Here is a 2,524-nt window from a genome sequence, read left to right as displayed (position 1 = left end):
CATCAAAAGCAAGTTCAACATTAATTTTTTAAACCTCTATTTAAACAATTAAAGATTTGTGCTTTTGGAAGTGCAAAGATGTTGGTACGTGTTGTTTTTTGAGAACTATAACTTTTATATGTGTTTGCATGTACTCAAATTGTTTTTCAATTACCATAGGTGTATGTGGAGCCCAATATACCTACATTTGATCTCGCTATTACAGGACGCATGAATTGATCTTTAGGGCTACATAATACACAAATGCAATTCATATGTGGTCAGCTGGTTGAATTTTCGCTGAGGTACTTTTAGTTACAAAATTTAACTTTTCTTATGTTGGTCTTAATACTTTACGGCCATCTATAATACAAAACAATAATTATAACATTAAAAGAGTTTTAAAAACAATCGACTGATTGATGAATATTGTCCTGTTTTATGAATTTTACACTGGTGAGATTCCGAAAAAGATTTCGCTTTAATGTATGTTCTTTCTTATTTATTATTTATCTTTTTATACACCTATTCTCTCATTTTCCTCTTTACCTTCCCATTCTCTCATTATTCCACCAAATCACTAACGGCTTTTTCCTATTAAAAAAATAAAATAAATCCCTAATCATCCTCCTATTCTCATTCAAATTGTTGATACACATCTTTTTTTTAAGATCTAAATTCAAGAAAGACACCATACAAGGAAGATGGGAAGATGATTCAAAATAACACAAAACATAACACAACCACGAAGAGGAGCAGTTTTTAAACATCAGGTTTATTCCTAAACTATACATTATTCTTCCATTGTTCTACACAAATCACATTTCTTTGTACAAATACTTTTGTCTCTAAAGTAGCATAAAGATTTAAGCATATAAAATAATACATAATTATAGAGATCTATATTAAATATACATTAATAATATAATTCATGATATGCTTATATTTGCACACTAAAATTTGTCTTACATTATATAGGATTTATACAATGGATAAACAGATTATAGATCAACGACATCAAACTTCCTTGAATAATTGCCAAGGTCTTATTTTTGCTAAATTAAATAATTTTATTACTTTACTATTCTTAGCTATATTAAAACTACAATTAGTCTTTTGTTACAGAGGTAGAAAAACAACCTGAACCCTCCATGGATGAGATGTATACAAGAATCACACAAATGAGGATAGAATATTTGAAGTATGAGCAAGCACAACTTAGAAATGAATTATATAAAGGAGTATTACCAGATAAATCATGCAAAGAATGACTATATGTATATTCGAATATTATGTTATTGCATTTACAAAATTTAAGTTTACATTGTTACAAATAAATGTTATTTACCCCCATTTATTAGACGCTCAAATTGATGGACTTCGTTTTTCATTTTCACCATATCTAATATCCAACGTGGAAATATGATTACATAATTATAGCATATTTAAATGAAAGTTCCGTAGTTTATTAATAAATTAAGTAAGTTTAAATCTTTTAGAGCTTACAACTCAGTAAATGAATTAAATGAATGAGATTGACTTATATTATTCAATCACATAATTATATTGTGATCCATAAACAGATTACAAATAAAGATAATTCTAGTAAGAAATTTATGCCAGAAAGAATTCCTTCCATATCCTTTAAGTATGATCCGATTAAGAAAATCTCTTGTACCATTATTTATACATCATGTGGTTCCCCAAATGTTTCATCCAAGAAAAAGAAATAAAAAGGTTGATAAGTTTTTATCATGGCACCATCATCATCATCAACAGCGGGAGAGAAGATGTTGACATTGAAGAGCGGTGATAACGAAGAATTTTACCTTGAGGAATCTTTGGTCTTACAGTCTGATCTTATCAAGACTATGGTGAAAGAGGAACGCATTTCCAGCATCCCATTGCCTAGCATCAAAAGCAAGACGCTGGTTAAAATCATTGATTACCTCAAGAAGCATGCAGAGCTCGCTGCCTTAAACAAAGAAGACTTCAAGAATTTTGAGAAAGAGTTTGTGAATGTTGCCTTAGAGGAGTTGCTTGACATAACTGTGGCAGTAAATTATCTGAAAATTAATGATTTGTTGGAACTCTGTTGCCAGGCTGTGGCTGACAGAATAAAGGACAAGAGCGTTGAAGCTGTTCAGAAGATTTTTAAAATTGAAAGTGATTTCACCCCAGAAGAAGTGGCAGAGTTTAAAAGGGAAACTCCTTGGGCCTTTGAAGGTGACCTTGATGATACCACCAACTAGGGGTTTATAGTAGTGAAGGGTGTATGATAGTATTTATCTACTCCTTAAAAACTAATTTGTATTTGATTATTTATATGCTATCTATAGCCATCTTTGTCATCGTGTTGGTTCGAGTGATATTTGAGATTAATCATAATATATCTGTTTCTTGTATCGAACAAGCTAATATCATTTGAATTTTGAAAAAAAAAAGAAAAAGATATGCTAATAAAAGAAAAATCAGAAATAATTTCTTAATGAAGGATGGTTGAAAATATTCAATTCCAGAAAAGCTTTGATAGGTTCAGTATATG

General features: G+C 30.1%; 1 protein-coding gene across 1 annotated transcript; it reads left to right on the top strand.

Moving 5' to 3' along the window:
• The first annotated feature begins 1,733 nt into the window (after window positions 1-1,733).
• LOC107773230 (SKP1-like protein 11) lies at window positions 1,734-2,231 on the top strand. The gene has a single exon (XM_016592678.1). The coding sequence runs from the start codon at window positions 1,734-1,736 to the stop codon at window positions 2,229-2,231; it is 498 nt and encodes a 165-aa protein (XP_016448164.1).
• Window positions 2,232-2,524: the final 293 nt, after the last annotated feature.

Source organism: Nicotiana tabacum, chromosome 11 (genome assembly GCF_000715075.1).
Source record: "Nicotiana tabacum cultivar K326 chromosome 11, ASM71507v2, whole genome shotgun sequence".
NCBI classification, from domain to species: Eukaryota; Viridiplantae; Streptophyta; class Magnoliopsida; order Solanales; family Solanaceae; genus Nicotiana; species Nicotiana tabacum.
Note: the sequence above shows the minus strand (reverse complement) of the source record. Positions and strands in the feature narration are given on the sequence as shown.

Coding starts and splice junctions, on each gene's coding strand:
- LOC107773230 (XM_016592678.1), top strand. CDS start 1,734: ATGGCACCATCATCATCATCAACAGCGGGAGAGAAGATGTTGACATTG.